This window comes from Palaemon carinicauda, chromosome 3 (assembly GCF_036898095.1).
Source record: "Palaemon carinicauda isolate YSFRI2023 chromosome 3, ASM3689809v2, whole genome shotgun sequence".
In the NCBI taxonomy this organism is placed as follows: Eukaryota; Metazoa; Arthropoda; class Malacostraca; order Decapoda; family Palaemonidae; genus Palaemon; species Palaemon carinicauda.
Window position 1 is genome coordinate 95,368,700 of NC_090727.1, and position 17,471 is coordinate 95,386,170.

Here is a 17,471-nt window from a genome sequence, read left to right on the forward strand (position 1 = left end):
AATATTAGTTACATATTTTGACGGTAATGTTGTTTTGTGACAGTATTTTCGTTTATTTTCTTTACTTATAATGTCACAATTTCACTAATTTTTTTATAGGAAATTCGGTATCATGGACAAAAAGGCCCATTGTCACAATTTCTGTTTGCTTCTTTGTAGCCATCACTTCTTTCCTTCAAAAAAAAAAAAAAAAAAAAATGAAGTTTTCCATTCGTTGAAGTATTTCTTTCTCCAAACAATTTGAGCATTAAGAAAATATCTTTATCTCTTCTCTCTCGTCTAACAAATGTTTTCGTATTTATCCTTAAGTTCTCGTCGGCTGGGGAGATGCTGACACACAACTTTGGCATTGGTGATTAAAATTTTGAATCAGATGGCTTACGGGAATTATACCATGTTGTGTTTGGTTTGATGCTTAATGACAAAGTGTTTTCTTCCAAAATAATAGATTACCTTTGTCTGAACTATTGACTTTAAGCGTAACATTTCGTGATACAATTTATAAGTAAAACGAAAGTCAATTACTGTATTCACAAATGGAAGGATTTTCAAGGGGAATGGTGCCGTATTATGAAATCATACTCGGATTGAAATTATGTTATGCAGAATATTAGTATACTAATGAACGCGACCCGGCAAAAAATGATGGCTAAATATTTAGATATATACACACGGCGCACACAGATTCAATCCTCCCCACCCCGTCCACCTTTCCTAACTTCAACCCGACAGTTTCGGCAATTTGGTGCAACATTGTGGTTTTGGTGTACCTCTCGGGGTAACTTCCCTCTCACCGGAGTATGACTACTCACTCTCCCCCTACCATATGGATGGGGAGAGACACCGAGTAGGTCTTACGTCATCGCAATGCTGCTTAGCGTGAAATATACTTATATATATATATATATATATATATATTATATATATAATATATATATATATATATATGTGTGTGTGTGTGTGTGTGTGTGTGTGTATATATATACATTATATATATATATATATATATACTATTATATAGTATATACTATATATATAATATTATACTATATATATATATTTATATATATATAACCATACAGATACGTAACTCTTTATCATACAGGGGAAATTAGGAACCTCAAATAGTTAGTTCTTTTTTAATTTTCAAACAACGTAGAGAAATCAATTTTTTATCTTGTTAGATTACTCAACATTGTGTTCTCCTTCTTCCCAGCAAAATTGTTTCTGATACAGAGCAGAGTCTGAAAATTTCTTGTCATTCCGTTGTCTTCTTTGAGAATGCCCGGTCTCGCCTTCATTGCCTTCGTCTTCCGAGTTATTTCGGGATTGCTAATTTCCTAGAACGTCGAGGTGCTAATGTGTAACAACACCAATTTTAGACGTTTTTTTTACTCTTGACAGCTATACTACCCATTACTGAGGATACTTTTTTCCTGTACTGTAGAATTCAGTTCCCGGTTGTGTTTTTTCTTTATTGGAAGAAATATGTTTTCAAAAAGCTAAGGTGTTTATATATTGTCAGACAATAGTACATTTTTATATTAGTGTTTCATTATTAGGTGAAAGAATATTTTTAGAGACTTTTTTTTTATATATTTCGTTATTTGTTATGATATGGTTGTTGAAATCATATATTCACGTATAGTATCTTTTTATATATAGGTCTTGATTACAACAGCCGAAAGAATGCGAATGAATATTAAAGGAATCCAAAGATATTCCATTTTCTAGGGGCGTTTTGTATTGACGAAGTCTTTGGAACTAACATACACAAACACATTATATATATATATATATACTATAGTATATATATATATATATATATATATATATATATATATCATATATATATATATATACACGTCTTGTTTCTTGTTGCGGCCCGGTTTTGGACAGGCTCTCACGATGCTATTTTAAATAATCTCAGTTTTTTCCTGACAATTGTGCTTATGTTTTCCAAGATGTTAACAGTCCTTCAAATACATTTGCAACCTTTTTGGTAACTTTTCAGCAGCGTTTTGCTTTTATGCGTCGATGCTGCCCATGGCTATGAATAGGAAATGAGATCAGGTTTCTCAGAATTTCACAAGTGCTCGCATGGGATCCAAAGGGAACTTCTAATTTACAGTTTCCTTGGGTTTCGAACCATAATAAAAGATATTGAATTGTATTTCACGTAGTCCCTGTGTAATTGAAATAAATGATAAAGAAAATATCTCCCATAAGCCTGTATTATGTGTTTGTACAATATAATGATAAAAAAAAAAAGCATTTGACCTAATGCAAAGACACTAATGGTAACTGTAACTAGTTCGTAAAAGAAATTTTAATGTGGGGGATTTAACACTTTAAATAACAGTTTGCTAACTGGAGGGAAATAGTAGTTAATTGGAAACGTCCCTTGGTAGGCGATATGCCGGACTGGAGTTCGAACCCCCCTCAAACTCGATAGGTTTTCTAGTGTGCAACCTCATCATACTTGTGAGCGAGGAATGGGTAGTTTGGGTGAGTCATCAGGAGCCATTGCCAGGCGCTACCTGGTCCAAGATTGGGTCAAGAGGGGGTCTTTACTTCGACGTTGATCTTGGTATACACACACATATACATACACGCATGCATACCTATATACAACGGCATATACTAGGGTCCACAAAACATATCGAAAAGGCCATAATTTTATTAAGAGACCTTTAAGAACAGTTTTATGTTCTCTTGATAAATTATGGCCTTTTTAATGTCTTATGTGGATCCAACGGTATGCTGTTATCTATGTCCTCCTGGAACCCTTATATTCATGTATGGATTTTGGCCAGATTTTCATCACTACGCAGGCCAGTGCGGATTGGAGATGGTGGGAGAGTTTTGTCTTATCGCTCACAGCAAACCAACCCAGTTTGGGTGTCCCTGTCTAGTACAGCATTGCTGATCATGGCGATACACACCCATTTATCACGTTAATGTATTCCCACTCAAAAAGGAATATATATATATATATATATATATATAAACCTAACAACACTCAAAGTAGGATTGTAAGTAGGTCAAGGACAGTGGCTCCTTAGCATCCAGATCTCAGCATTGATAGTGTTGCTTTAACTGTGTATGACTTAAAATTTTAGTTATGATTCTCGACAGAAAATTTACTTTTGAGAAACACATTAGGTCTGTGTCTTCTTTAATTACACACAAAAAAAATGGGCTTATTGAGAAAGTCTTTTAAGATTTCGGTAATCAATCTATTCTGAAGTTTAAATTATTTCATTTTACCTTTTTTCGAGTGTTGTTCTGTCTGGTCTTCAGCTGCTGTTTCTCGTCTTAATTGGTTGGACTGGAACTTATGATCCAATAAATTTCTTTTTCCTGATCGAGATATTAATCTCTGGCACCGTCGTTCAATTAGTACGTTATGCATGTTGCATAACATTTTTCATAATTCTGATCATCCTTTACTTTTATATCTTCCCGGACAGTTCCATCCTGTTCGTATTACTAGGCATGAAGTTAATTCTAATAGTCATGCTTCTCCATCATGAGACTCAATACTACACAGTATTATAGAAGTTTTATTCCAGCTGTTACCAAGTTGTGGAATGATCTTCCTAATCGGGTAGTTGAATCGATAGAACTTCAAAAGTTCAAAATTGCCGCAAATGTTTTTATGTGGAACAGGTTAACATAAGTCTTTTTATAGTATACATATTAAATATCTGTCATGATGTTGTTACTTTTTTTTAAATATTTTATTTTAATTGTTTATCATTTCTTATTTCCCTTCCTCACTGGGCTATTTTCCTTGTTGGAGCCCTTGGGCTTATAACATCTTTCTTTTCCAACTAGGGTTGTAGCCTAGCTAGTGATAATAATAATAATAATAATAATAATAATAATAATAATAATAATAATAATAATGTGCGTGTGAGTGTGTTTGCGTGCGTGTATGTGTATGTAAAATGGATACAGCAAGATCTTTTGTTTTTCGGTTCAGAAAAACTGTTTTTTTTTCTGTCAAGGATTTGCTAATGACGCATATCTCTCTCTCTCTCTCTCTCTCTCTCTCTCTCTCTCTCTCTCTCTCTCTCTCTCTCTCTCTCTCTCTCTCTAGTATCCTGATGCAAAGCAAGCAAGTTTTCATAAATGGAGAAGCTACATTATAGTTGAAGGATTGTCAATGAATTCTTTCAATATTTGGAACGCATTGCTATCTGAAATGAATCGCGAATTCACGTAAAATATTTCCTGTGGGTGGCAAACCACCTCTATCCAAGAGAAAGCTTCCTTTTCAACTTTTTTATTTTTTTATTTTTTTTTATTTTACTATTATTTAATGAAGGTATATTTAATTGAAACACCCACTTAGCTTGGTTTGGAAATTGGAAGAATCTGCCAATATTTCGAGACTAGGAGAAATATGATGGCATGTATAGTAAAGGGAGAAGGTCCATCGCCCTTCTCTGGGAAGAGTTTTATGTAAAGTTCAAAAGGGAATTTAATATCGATGTTATTGGGGCTCTGAAGTCTCGATTTGTGTATATAAGATACTTTATAAATTTATTGCGTATATTATAACATCATTCAGCATAAAGATAACACCTTGAAATGGAAGAGATAGCTCATTAATTTTGGTTATTACATATAATGTTATACCACGTTTTATAATTGGATGAAGGCAATGGTGGCATGCTATCGTCGAAGGTTTTTGTTTTGTATGGGATTAGTAAGAGATCTTAATGATATAGAACCTATGGAACTTCAAAAGTCCAGTTTGCAGCGAATGCTTTCATGTTGAATACTGACATGTCTCTCTTTATGGTTTATATATTATGAAAGATATATTTCAATGTTGTCACTATTCTGAAAATATTTTATTTTAATTGTTTATATATCTCTTGAAGTTTATTTATTTACTTATTTCCTTTCCTCTCTTTCCTATTTTTCTCTGTTGGAGTCCTTTAGCTTATAGTATCCTGCTTTGCAAACTAGTGTTGTAGTTTAGTATTGATAATAATAATAATAATAATAATAATAATAATAATAATAATAATAATAATAATAATAATAATAGTGAATATACAGTACATTATCAGAAAGGAAGAAGTCTTAAAACAGAGATATTCAAGTCTTGGAAATTTAGTAAATATTGTAAGACTTTTTATAATATTTTTTCCCCGGCCAATATGTTTATTCTTCACCGTCATCTATTTGACATCTTGAGTCGTCAGATGCCAATAATTTTCTGTCTAGTGGAAGTAATCCTCTCGTACCTTTGGCTTGACGAAGAGCCCAATAGAAATTTTACGTTTTAATCAGGTTAACAAGATTGGCCTTTGAAAGAGTGGACATTAATCGTGCTTGTTGTCACGATGAAAATCTGTTTGAACTGATTTAGCCATTTTGGAGGAAATATATGCGTCGTAAATCATGGGGTGAAAGCCTTGTGGAACTCTTTCATCGGAAAATATGTCGCATTTATTTACAGAATATGGGCTAGTGTAAATACTTTTTGATGAGATAGATCAATTATTTAGGTTTTACCATTGTTTTCATGGTTGGCTGGACCAGACAGCAATTCTGCATTTATCAGGGCTTGAGGCTGACAACAAGTTAATAGTGTCTTGTCCCCTCACTGGTTGGGTGGGCCAAAAGTTATGTTACATTTACTTCATTATCTTTTTCACCTTCACAATGCTTTAGATATAATACATTTTGAGCACTTGAGAGATTAATTGTTCATCGTAAAATGTCGTATGTATACAAATATAATGTATGTAAATAGATGTCTAGATGTCTACTAAATATAAAATCTCTATTCGGTAACTGTAACCTTAGTTCTGGCCCATCCTGTATGTAACATAATGTAAAGGAGAAAGCTATGGAAGCTCGTCTTAGGTACTATAGCCATTTATTAGGAAGAGAGGAGTGGAACCAATCAAGAGAGATAAGAACATGTAATTTATAAGGATGAGGAGTGTGGGGGGGGGGGGGGGCGTCAACGGATCCGAAGGATGGATGTGGCAAGGAGAGATATGGGTATGGTGGGATCGGAGAAAGAAGATGCAAGGAATAGAAATAGATGGAAATAGTTGAACTGAGCTGCCGATACTGCAGTGCAGTGGTATTAATAAAGTGGAATGAAGAAGATCAGTGCAAGTTCTTTTTTCCATCAAGTGTTGCCAGCATTGGTTTCTGGCTCAAGTAAACTACATAGAAAAATTACATTTAATCGTGGGATTAACCTAAAAAATGTAACATATATTATTGGCAGTGGTGTAATCAGTCTCTAAATTAAAAGACAGGATAACAAAGCTTTTTCACAGTCTGTCTGTTCAACCATCATTCTGCCAAGTGTATCTGTCACGCTTATCGTTTCATTGCAACTCCTGGTTATTGGAAAGCTTTCATTCATAGATGCGCAGGAAGGAAGTCATGTATGTGTCCTAGCTATTTATCACAGACACGTTGTCATCGTGACCATTCATGCATAGATAGGTATGAATGCTTATCTTCATCTATCATCACCAGTTTTTTATTTTTTTATTTTTGTTAACCTTGAGGAGGGGCTATTTGGCAAAGATTCTCGCTTGTCGGTCAATAATTTGTCCGTTTATTCAAGGATGGGATGTTTGGGTCTTCAAGGACTCACAGTAATTCGTATGTTTGTCGATTGTTGTTTTCTATTCAGCAGTCAATAGGGTACGCCCTTTCTTCTTAAAGGTTTTTTCGCCGAAGTGTAAAACTTTGGTTTTCAGCAATCCCTTTGGGAGCATGTTGCCAACCTCATGCCACTGTTGGGTGATGTATTGCTTAGGTCAGCGGGTGCACAATAGATTTCCTGCACAACAGGAAACGGGACCAAAAACTGAACTATGGTTTATCCATTTTACTTTGAAAATGATTAAAGAAAATAAGAGTAAATTAAGTCACATACTTTCAAACGGACATCGGCTACCTTTCAATAGTTCTGACCCATTCGGCTCCATCTCAGACGTTCTTTTATTAAGACCTCTGGATGATAATATTCACTAGCTTTGTTGTTGTTATATATGTCTGAAGTAAGTTTGCTTGCTACAAACCTGGACCTTGCTCCTACACAAGTAGTTGAATTAACATTAATTGCCCTAACTACATTCTCTTAATAAGCTTTTAAAGTTGAATGAAAGGCTTTTGTACGTTCATTTAAATGCGAAGGAAGTGTCTACCTTGAACATCTTACTCGGAAGCCTATTTCGTGTACGAAACTTCATCATCATAAACATTCTTGTAAAAAAAATTCAATAAGGAAATCCAATGAGGATGACAGGTTTGTGAGGCTGCAAGAGATTGGTGAAAGGTTCCCTTATGAAAATGGGTTTCCATTTTTTTTCCAATTTTTAGGGTGTTCTATTTTTAAGATCGAATTATTTTTCTGTAAACCAGTTAGAAAAAGAAATTTTCATGCCAATTACTTTTCTCAAAGGATGGTTCTATTGAAATTATTACTATAGTCATTAAAATAATTAAACATTAAAATGATGAAAGCAGCAAAAACAGTCAGTGTCATGTTTATTCTAAAACTAATGAAGAATGAGTGAAGATACTGTGTAATAACACTTAATATAACATCAGTCGTTTCATACACCCATACAGAAGGTTTAAAGGCCGCTCATGAATGTCAGAGGCAAAGGACAGTGGCATTGCCATATCAAACAGGACAATGCCCTAGAGACTGACCATATATACATATGATCAGCGCCCAAGCCCCTTCTCCACACAAGCTAGGGCCAAGGAGTGCCAGACAATGGCTGATGACTCGGCAGATACCTGTTATCTTTCACTTTTTCCATATGACAGATTCACCTCAAAACTATTTGAGTCATCCTTTCACAGATATTAACCTGTTTACTACTTTCCACTTGAACGGTCTTCCCACAACACCTACGCAAAAATGCATCTCAATACCTTCAGGCTTTTTACTTTCATTTGCGCTAAATATCCATATTTCACTTCCATATAGATTTTGTTTGACATTTTCTTTATACAATCTCAATTTTGCTTCCATTAACAGTTCAGGTATGTTATCAGTCTTTTGAATGATAGAATCTCTTATCTATTGGAAAACGTTCTTCTATGTTGTATTTGCCCAAGGTTTGATAACATTGTCTCTACTAATCGGTTTTACCGATTAAGGATGACGTTGGACAATGGAACTATCACGAAGATAGAATATCGCATAAAAGAAACTTAGGGATGATGATAGTAAATTTCCCTAAACTCAAAAATTGTCAGAGACATTTGAGGTTTTGGCTTTCTTGAGAGATTCCGATTCATGTTTTCTCTTTTTTTTAGGGGAAAGAAACTTAGTGAAAATGAATATCACAGTTTTTTTCCTATGAAATTGCGTGGTTGGGCAAAGCCCTCAATTATTATGCCCATCAGCTACAATCGGAAGGGCATTGTGATTCTTGAATGGATATTTGAAGTATAATCTGACAGGTTCATAATATAGTTTTTTTCTTTCTTTTTCTCGACTCAAATCTGCAATTCACGTGAATTTCATACACTGTAATGTGCTCTCTCTCTCTCTCTCTCTCTCTCTCTCTCTCTCTCTCTCTCTCTCTCTCTCTCTAATAATAATAATAATAATAATAATAATAATAATAATAATAATAATGATAATAATAATAGAAACACCTGCTTAAGCTTGCCGTTTTGTGTTTCATATTGTTTAAGTTTTTTATGCCATTATTATCCTCAACCGTTAGTATATAAGCTTGTTGTTTTGTTTGAATAAATTGGTCATGTTCATGACGTGTTTCTGTCCAGACCCCTATTGGCCAGCCAAAAATCTATAGAAATGATATTTTCGATGAAAAATGAATCATTCAGCTAATATCATGTTTATGTAACAGCTGATTGGTTCGTATGGGATGATAAATCAACAGGTAGGCCTTTAGGCTCCCCCAAACGCCTCCCCCCCCCCCCCATCTCTTGCTCACACGAATGCTGAGGTTGCAGACACTACTAGAAACTATTGAGCTTGAGCAGATAAGCCACCACAACTTTAGAAAGATCCTTCTAGAAGTATTTGGCGTTGATCCAAAAGGTTTTAGATTTAGGACCGAGTCTATTTCCTGGTGGTATTTGTAACACATATATTCTTCTATTTATTTAGTTTTGTTGCGTTTTATCGATTCTTCGACTAATCCTCTTTTATTATGCTTCTTTTTGGGGGTCTTAATTTCGACCTGGGTCCGACATTTATTTTGGGGTTTGATTTAGGTTCAGCTATAAATTATTGAAAGTTTTGATCAGAACTAAATTTGTTAATAGTCAATCCCTCATTGTTCTTATAATCATATTATTTAGCCATTCGTAGGTCGTTCCGTGTTCCCTACTTTTTAGGATTCTCTCATTCATACATTCGTCTATTTGATTAATCATTTTACGTTATATCGTATATATATATATATATATATATATATATATATATATATATATATATATATATATATGTGTATATATATATATATATATATATATATATATATATATATATATATATATATGTGTGTGTGTGTGTGTGTGTGTGTGTGTGTGACCCATATAGACGGATATGTGAAAGGAACAGCCCTGTCCATTTCGCCTTTTCCTGTCGCCTTTTCTATTCCCTAAACATCCTCTTGTAACGGAAGGAATCGATAGAGGCCATGAAATACAGTTTCCAAACCCAGTGAAATCTTGAAACAGAAATATAAAATTGAAAAGAAGGCATAAGACACATCTTTCCATTTTTGGTTGGGAAATCTGATTGGGGCAATTTACAATGTAACTCAGAGAATAGAAGACGCCTGCACTCGGAGTTTTGCCATTCAACGCGAAATTGCTTACATGGAAATTTGGTGTTGCTTCTCAAATTACGACCATTCATATAACGTTCGAATAACCGACCTTGCTTCAGACTTATTCGTTTTTATCATTTATTTATTTCAACTCGCCAAGTCTCGTTAAGAGATTTGAATTACTTTTGTATTTTTTTTTCTTTTATTGTTAAGATTATTTATACCGCTATGTGATCATGTATCTTTTTAGAGATATTAAGATTACTACTAGACATCCATTTCTATGCGTCCTGCAAACAATGCTGCAATTTAAAAAGGTTGTCTTTTACATTTCTTGTAATTGTGATCTGAGTTTCTTTCATTTCCTTATCATTTTCATCATCCATTACATCCATAGGTATATTACAGTGTATCTCAAAGGTTTTAAAGGATTTTTTTTTATTATCACTCGCGGGTAAGACCAGTGCTCAAGTTTCTGTGTTTTCATTCCATTTCTGACACCAAAATTATTGAATTTATAGTTCCTCTGGAGTGTTTCATGATATGATGATATATTTTCAGATCATACAAGCGTATGCTAAAAATCCCTTCTTCAAATTATTTAAGTTGAAAGAAAAATGAAGAAAAGATTGTCAGTATGTTGTTGGCGATTTTCTTTAACCTCAAGATTTCAGAAACATCTGTTTTGAGGTGGGGGTGTTATTCCAGCCATTGTTTTGCGGGTAGCCTATTACTTAACGGTCTTTGCAGCTATTGTTATTTTATTTTTATTGTTATATACTACTACTACTACTACTACTACTACTACTACTACTACTACTACTACTACTACTACTACTAATTAACTAAGCTGCAACCCTAGTTAGAAAGCAGTAGTACTCCAACAGGGAATATAGTCAAGTGGTGAAATGGAATAAGAAAATGACAACTATATGTGAGAAGTAATGAATAATTTGATTGAATATTTTATTTTTTGATCTGTAACATCGTTAAACTAGATCTATCTTATATAAACTATGAAGAGAAATTTATGTTGACCTGTTCAACATAAAAACGTTTGCGGCAAGTTTAAACGTATGAAATTCCACTGATTCGACTGCTAGATCAGGAAGATCATTCCGCAATCTAGATGTCTTATGTCCAGTTTGGTTTGAATGTCTTTATCAATTTTGGCTTTGAAATATTCGTATGTTATTTTGCAGTTTTTTTGTTACGTCTTTTGAGACAAGTTGTGGTTTATTAGCTTTATCACAAAATTTTTACGATTGCCAGTAAAACTGAAGTAGATGTAAATACCGTATTTACTTCAACGAATCTTATTAGAAGTATTAGTAATATTAGTGGTCTAAATTACTATTGTCATTAATGAGATGTTTATATTCATACTGAAGTGACACTAATTTGGTTGTGTATATAAAAATGGACGTACCCTGTAAGAAGGCATTGCACTGTAAGATCAAATACAATAATTTAAATATTTTATTAATTTTCAAATATTGGATATTTGAAGGGTAAGAAAAACTTTAATTAAAGGAAACAACCAAAGGCCGGAAGGAATCATGAGATCAAAATCAGTAAAACAAAAACTGATTAATTGTTCAAAGGAGCTGCCAGAAAACTCAATCAATCGAGGCGAGAAGAATTTGGACGCAGAGAGAGAGAGAGAGAGAGAGAGAGAGAGAGAGAGAGAGAGAGAGAGAGAGAGAGAGAGAGAGAGAGAGAGGGGGGGGGGGTTTAAAGCTGCAGTGATGAAGCGAATGTTGGCATCTGAAGGGGGTTGGGGGATTGTCTCCCCTGTTCAAGGACATGTGTTATTGATGTCAAATTTTCATCTAAACTCAAAATGACGTGATGTCAAAGTGATTAGGTTTCATAATCATTTGTTGAATATTCGATGCGAGTGCGGAAGTCGCAGTCTCATTATGAGAATAAAAATTTGCCCAATTTTATACTCAATGTAACCTGTAAATTGATAATTGAGCGTTTTATTGAGTGACATTAAACTCTTGACTTTATTCAAAAGCACAAAACTTTTCATATTGGTGCTCTTTCTATACACCGCGAAAACGGTGTTTCAGGGATTTTGTTGTTATCCTAAGAACTTTATGCATACACACAACTTACTTTGATTGCAAGGAGCTGTCACGGGGAGTTTTCCGGAGCTACTGCTTTTCCCCCTTTTTTTTTAGGGGGGGGGCCTTCATTTCCTTAGAAAGGGGTTTATTTAGTTTTTTATTTCTACACAAGTCATATTTATATTTATATTTATATGTACTGAAGGACGGGTACAGGCTACCCTTCCTAGTGGACCCGCCCCCTCTAATTCCGGACCAACAGGCGGAGTGGTTGGCGCCCAAGGACCCCTTGAGAAGAGCGGCATTGCAGGAGGAAGTGTCGGCCATGCTCGCCAAAGAGGCGTTAGAACCAGTCAGGGACCCCACCCCGGGGTTCTACAGCAGACTCTTCCTGGTGTAGAAAGTGACAGGGGATTGGAGACCGGTCATAGACCTATCGGCCCTCAACAAGTTCGGGTGCAAGACCGATTTCAAGATGGACACCCAGAAGTCGGTAATGGCAGCCTTGAGGGAGGGGGACTTCATGATGTCCCTGGACCTCAAGGACGCCAATTTTCAGATCCTTGTCCACCCCTCCAGAATGAAGTTTCTAAGGGTGAAGTGGGGTACCCAAGCCTTGCAGTTCAGGACTCTCTGCTTCGGGCTGTCGACAGCCCCTCAGGTCTTCACGAGAGTCTTCACAACAATCTCGGTCTGGGCGCACAAACAGGGCATCTGCCTGATTCGTTACCTGGACGACTGGTTGTTACTTTCAGCCTCAGAGGGAGTACTGAGGGAGCAAGGCGTGAAGCTTCTACGGTTCTGCAAGGACTTGGGTATCATCATCAACCTGGAAAAGTCGCAGCCGACGCCCTCCACCAGGATAACCTACCTGGGGATGGTTCTAGACACCCAGTTGGTGAGGGCCTTCCCCTCCTCAGAGAGGTTGGACAATCTAGATCGGATAGTTCGCCCCTTCCTAGCGGACTTGCCGAGGAGAGCCAAAGACAGGCAGAGGTTGGTGGGCCACCTCGTGTCGGAGAAGTTAGTCCCCCGGGGGAGAGTCAAGCTGAGAGTGGTTCAATGGAACCTAAAGGAGCTCTGGTCCCCGGGGGAGTCCCCGCACAAAATAGTCCCGGTGTCCTCGGAGACAAAGGAGATCCTGAAGTAGTGGCATGACAGGACGAACACCCTCAAGGGAATGCCCTTCGCGATCGATCCCCCGGAGATGCTGTTGTTCACGGACGCATCGAAGTCGGCGAAGGGGAAGTGGTCCCCCAAGGAGAAGAGCTTCCACATAAACGTGCTAGAACTGTTGGCCGTTCAAAGGGCATGCCTAGAATTCGTCCATCTACTCCGAGGAAACACCGTGGCTCTGATGTGCGACAACGCCACGGTGGTTGGCTACGTGAAAAAGCAAGGAGGACTGAAGTTGAAGGAGCTGTGCAGTCTCACGACAGAGTTCCTGGAATGGGCCTCAGAGGAACAGGTCGAGGTCACAGCCATGTTCATTCCAGGAAAGAGGAACGTTCTACCCGACGGCCTCAGCAGGATGGGTCAAGTAGTAGGGTCAGAGTGGTCCCTACACCCAGAAGTGGCCCAGACTGTCATCCTGAAAGGGGTTCGCCAGTGATGGAGCTCTTCGCCACAAGACTCATGCACAGCTCCCCGTGTTTTGTTCTCCTGTGCCAGACCCAACAGCAGCATTCGAGGACGCCTTTCAACATCCTTGGGACAACCTCGTCGTGTATACCTTTCCTCCCTTCGGGATGCTCAGACAAGTCCTCAACAGAGTAAGGCGAGCAAACAACCTGTGGTTGACTTTGGTAGCGCCCTGGTGGCCGGAGAGAGAATGGTTCGCGGACCTAAAGGAACTGGCGCGCCCTCCACCATGGCCCCTGCCAGACAGGGAAGACCTCCTCCGTCAGCCCCCCTTCCAAAGGTTTCACAAAAACCCTTGGTCCCTCCGCTTACACGCGTGGAGGTTATCGAGCGGCTCCTGAAGAGGGAAGGATACTCGTCGAAGACCGCAACAAGGATGTCGGGTTACCTGAGACGGTCTTCTGTCACAGTGTATCAAGCAAAATGGACCACTTTTACTAAATGGTGCACCTCACAGAACATCAGGCCGTTGGAGGCCTCCATTCATAGAATAGCGGACTTCCTAGTCTATCTGAGAGACGACGTAGGTATGTCTATTCCAGCCATCAAGGGAGTCCAAGCGGCCTTGGGCCAAGTCTTCCTCCTCAAGGGCATTGATCTGGGAGCTTCCAGACAAATCTCGATGCTTATCAAGAGCTTCGAGCAATCTTGTTCCCCCCGGGCCTCTAGAGTACCCCAGTGGGACGTGGCCAGAGTTCTGAAGGCTCTGTCGGAGCCGCCCTTCGAACCCCTTAAGGACATCCTAGACAAGGAGCTCACCCTCAAGACGGTCTTCCTTCTAGCCCTGGCATCAGCGAAGAGAGTAAGCGAGCTCCATGGGTTGTCATATGAGGTCTCGCACTCGAATGGCTGGCGAGAATTAAGTTTCAAGTTCCTGCCCGACTTCGTAGCCAAGACGCAGATCCCAGCCTACTGGGACCCTAGGTTCGAGGGCTTTTCGGTGCCAGCGATTCCACGTTCGGACAACCCAAGGGACTTGTTACTGTGCCCAGTCAGAGCAGTTCGAAAGTACCTAGAAAGGACGGCCAGACTTTGCCCTGGGATCAAGAGTCTGTTCGTCTCATCGGGATCAGTGAAGAAAGCAGTCTCCAGGAATACGGTCTCCTTCTGGTTACGATAGATGATTATGAGGGCCTACGACAGCACTGGAGTCTCCCTTCTGGGTAAGCCGAGACCCCATGATATTAGGGGCCTGAGTACTTAGTTGGCCTTCGAGAAGAACATGGTTGTGGGCTAAATCCTGAAGGCGGGCACTTGGTCCAGGCAGTCCACCTTTACGGCCCACTACCTGAAGGACTGCTCTAGAAAGTCTTTGGACGGCTTTTCTATTGGTCCCGTCCTTTCTGCGCTCCAAAAGATTTAAGGTTGTAGCCCCGGGGAAGTCGTAGGCGGTAAGTCCAAGCGACACAGGTTCCTTCCTTACCTTTCCCCCTTATTACCACTTCCCCTCCATTCCCCTTGATCCCTTGCTTCTGCCATGTGGGAAATGTTCAGATGGAAGCACCCACATCCGAAGATTCTTACAGAGGTGAGTCACTTAGACACTAAATAGCTTTTTGCGTAATTTTCCCTAAGGCTCATATTCCGTTTTGTGGCCAGAAGAACCTAGCCTCCTATCTAGGTTCGATCTTTTATCCAGCCGGTCTCTCGGTCCGTAAGACCACTCCCGCCTCCTAAAGTAAAAGTCTCCTAAGAAAGTAGTTCGAGGTAAGTACTCCGTGTTGGAACAAATCACAAATTTTAAGTAATTTGTATTTTTCCTAACAGTACTTACCTCGAACTACTGTCGGGTTAGGGCTCACCCATCCTTCCCCGAGTGTCTTACGGGACTTTGATACCATATCTATCATAAACTTACTGGTGACCGAGACCTGGCCACGCACGCTCACTGACCCGGGTCGCCTCAGGGCGCGTATTCATCCGCCACAGAGGGACCCACTATAGAAAATGGAGATAGGGGAACTACACAAAATTCTGGTCGGTTGGGAGGAGAATCCCAGATACTCCTAAGAAAGTAGTTCGAGGTAAGTACTGTTAGGAAAAATACAAATTACTTAAGATTTGTGATATTTGTACAAAATATGCACATATGTGCTTGCTGATGAGATTTGAAAGATTTCTCGTAAAATGCATCTACTCGTATGCCTAACACAGACATTGATCCTATCGGTATTACCTCGACTTAATAGTTAATCACTTGGGTGAGCATTCAGATAATTGAAACTACCATTATCTCTTAACAAGCAGGAGCTCAATCGGTAGGAGGGAGAAGCACAGCTCTCTCTCTCTCTCTCTCTCTCTCTCTCTCTCTCTCTCTCTCTCTCTCTCTCTCTCTCTCTCTCTCTCATAAAGCCTTTTCTTTGTTCAGCAGGTGTTAAGAAAAAGGATAAATGCTCAAAGTTATTTGAAGATATAGTTTAGGATACATAATTACATTAATTCCCTAAAGTAACAAGACAAGATCTACATGGCTGTAAGAGAGATCTTACTTTACTCAGATAAGGAAATTTTCTCAAAGTCCCACTTTTTTGATAGACTTAGATGTATAGGAAGATCTTAAGGGCTTATCCAAGATCTTAGGGAATCGCACTGTTTATCTCTCAGTGTACAGCATCCATTCAGAATTAAGAGGATTACTTAGATGGTGTTAGCAGACTAAGGGGGATGTCATACTTTGTTAATGTATTTATCAGTAGGGAATATAAATTTTGTCCAGTAGACCCTTGGGCATTATTGTCTGAGTCATATAAATTAACAAGGTCTAGCATAGCAGTGGTGATTTTCTGCACAGAGGAATCATAAAACCTAACAATTACAGCTCAGGACTTAATTGTGCTCACATCCGTTGACTCATCCATGGTGACAGAAAATTTGCTGGTCCTCAACTTTTTTGCTAGGCTATTTGTTATGGTCTTCTCCATGGTTTTGATTACATCCGTACACTTTGTACGTTTCATGGATAAACTTTGAGCTATGGCAGAGTCTGGGAACATCCTTTTCATCAAATCCACCAAATTGTCAGCAGCAGTGAAAGGCAAGTTATGTTCTGCAATGAAACACGCAAATAGAATGGTAGCCATTACTACACCATGGGGTGTTTTTTCATTTGTTTCCTTCCAGCTCATTCTGCCCGAGATCAAGCTGGCGTTCCTTTTGAAGATGAATCTTACTGATGCTATGTCTTTTGATTGATGATAATTCGGCATTAAATGCTTTTTGGTAGGCAGTGCAGAAAGCCCTCTCTGGGTCTCCTTTAACCTGTTTCAACCATGGGTGAAAATCTGGCTGTATCCATGCTTCTCTGAACTTCCGCTTTTCATTGAGATGTGACGGCATATGTAAAATAAGAATAAAGAGGGAACCTAATTTAAATTCAACAGATAATATACATACATGTTTGACTTCAAATCGTGAACCTAGTTCCAGATTTCTATGAAGGGTTAGAGTTTTGGCAGCCTTTAAAGAACACATATAGAGTGGCATATAGCTTACATTTAAAGACAGTAAATGCGAGCAATAAGTTCTTAGGTCTGCTACATTTCGTTCACAGTATTAAGATCAGTGATATAAGGCATTATGATTACATCTTCCAAGCGAAAATATTATGATGGAATCAGCATCGTTTTTACAACAACGAGGAATGGGCCTATGATATATCGTAGGCTAAAACTCAGCCATATAAGTCTATGTAAGGAAATAATTACCACTGAATTGAGGAATGCTGTTCCTTTAGAGAAAATTTTATAGCATGACATCATAATCATACAAATATAGTGAAAACTATCACCATTATTAAAGGAAATACGGATATAAATTAGGCCTAGGCATACCGTAAGGTAAAAGCCTTTGGCTTATAAGTTTACGTAAGAAAGTAACTACTGTATTTTTAAACCCCTACATTATATAATGCTGTTACTATAGATAAATTATCATAAAA

General features: G+C 38.2%; 2 protein-coding genes across 2 annotated transcripts; both read left to right on the forward strand.

Annotated features, from left to right (window-relative positions):
• Window positions 1–7,293: 7,293 nt before the first annotated feature.
• LOC137632758 (collagen alpha-2(IX) chain-like) lies at window positions 7,294–13,051 on the forward strand. Its single transcript, XM_068364837.1, has 2 exons — window positions 7,294–7,300; window positions 12,099–13,051. Exons 1-2 carry the CDS (start codon window positions 7,294–7,296, stop codon window positions 13,049–13,051), a joined length of 960 nt encoding a protein of 319 aa, XP_068220938.1.
• Window positions 13,052–13,100: 49 nt separating this feature from the next.
• On the forward strand, window positions 13,101–13,505 carry LOC137632765 (uncharacterized). The gene has a single exon (XM_068364847.1). It carries the CDS (start codon window positions 13,101–13,103, stop codon window positions 13,503–13,505), a length of 405 nt encoding a protein of 134 aa, XP_068220948.1.
• The last annotated feature ends 3,966 nt before the right edge of the window (window positions 13,506–17,471 follow it).